The sequence below is a fragment of the Thecamonas trahens genome (assembly GCF_000142905.1).
Source record: "Thecamonas trahens ATCC 50062 unplaced genomic scaffold supercont1.53, whole genome shotgun sequence".
NCBI lineage: Eukaryota > Apusomonadida > Apusomonadidae > Thecamonas > Thecamonas trahens.
The window spans coordinates 43,436-45,119 of record NW_013657627.1 but is presented as its reverse complement, the minus strand read 5'-3'; the positions used below and the strand labels follow the sequence as shown (position 1 = coordinate 45,119).

Below are 1,684 nucleotides of genomic sequence, written 5' to 3'. Positions count from 1 at the left end.
AGGGGTGTGTGTGGGGAGTGTGTGTGGTGGGGGGGAGGGGGGGTGGTGGGGAGGGTGTGGGGGAGGGGTGTGGGGGAGGGGTGTGTGTGGGGGTGGGTGGGAGGGGTTGGGGTTGGGGTTGGGGTTGGGGTTAGGGTTAGGGTTGGGGTTGGGGTTAGGGTTAGGGTTGGGGTTGGGGTTGGGGTTGGGGTTGGGGCGTGTGTGGGGTTGGGGAGGGGGGGGGAGCGATCGCTCGGCTGGCTCGGCTCGGCTGGCTCGGCTGGCGCGACGGCTTGAGATTCCAGCAGGATTGGAGCAAGAGCAGTTTGGCTACTGCTGCTCATCTCGTCAGCCACACTTGCATCCCACGCACCGGGCAGAACCGCGCGTCCTCCACCGCAACTTGAGCTTGGCCATGACCTGTGTGGGCAGGTGTCTTGTCTTGTGGAAAGGCTTTGCCTCCAAGTAGCTGGTAATGTCCGCCCACAGCCGCGCAAAGTATCAGCCGGGAATGAGCACGTAGGCCTACGGAAACAATATTCCGTTTCGTCTCGATGCCGTGCTTCGTGAGAGCGGCGATCCAGCCGCGGATAAGCACCATCTTCTCGAGCCTCGCCATCGCATCTCGAGCACAATCGTGTTTCGCATGGTCCTCGTCGAGTCGTGTCAAGCTCGCAGCTGCAAACCTATCGTAGAGGTTTGCGCAAGTGAGCGGATTGCGCCAGATTGCGCATGCATCTAAGACTAGCGGGCGAAGGAGAGGGACCAAGAGCATGGAAGTAATGCAGAACACAAGTTGTGATGTGCTACAATTGGGTTAGGGTGTCAGAATGGCCATAGCACGCGGCAAACAGCCGTGCGAGTCGCGCCCGTGATTGTCACGGTGACTGGTCAATGCGCCGTGAATCGGGTCACACCTGGCCGATCTGGGGCTGAGGCGGCGCGATGGACGACAGTACCGATTCTGCGAGCTAGCAGAGTGCAGGGCCGGAACCATGGGTACCAGACTGTTGGTGGATGTGTGATGTACACGGTGGTTGTGCTTGTGTGGACTTGCGACGTCATTTCAGTGGGCAACGCTGGGTCAGACAGGGTCACTCTGCCGACTTGGTCGTTGGCGTGCAGCTGGGCTAGGGTCGAAGATGGGCCCGGGCGTGGGCCTAGGAAGACGACGATGCGGGCGAGTGTAAGACATGGGTTTATAGCTTTCGCACGTCATCGTACGTATGGCGGTTGGCGGCAAAGAAAGAGAGATCGCGCGTGTCGGGCACGATTCCGGTGGCCATGGCGAGGATGGAGGCGGCCGACGAGACAACAGCCGGCGCGTCGTACGACCAGAGTAACATCCACGACGACCCGGCCACGTACGGCATGGCATGAGTGATGATGTCCTGCCAGGTCGTGTGAGCGCAGATGATCTCGTCGCGCGGCACGTTTCGGTTCCCATAGTCGACGTCGGCAGCCGGATTAAGGCTTGGACAGCAGAGGTGAGCTCGACACGTGTATCGCGGTCGATGCAGCTCTGATCAGAAGCTTCGGAGCGCATGACGATGGCGTCAAGGAGCGCCGTGCAGTTGACCGAGTACGGTGCCCGTGTCGAGCTGTCGGACGGTGCGGACTCGGCGAGGATGCGGCACGGCATTGACTCGAGGTAATCCCGCAGGAGCCATGCCACGCCGGACTCGGGATCATCCGATCGAGGCAT

General features: G+C 61.2%; 1 protein-coding gene across 1 annotated transcript; it reads right to left on the bottom strand.

The window, feature by feature from the left end:
* Positions 1-1,178: 1,178 nt before the first annotated feature.
* AMSG_09666 (uncharacterized protein) lies at positions 1,179-1,684 on the bottom strand (the record flags this gene model as incomplete). Its single annotated transcript, XM_013898571.1, has 2 exons — positions 1,179-1,397; positions 1,460-1,684. 2 exons carry the CDS (start codon positions 1,682-1,684, stop codon positions 1,179-1,181), a joined length of 444 nt encoding a protein of 147 aa, XP_013754025.1.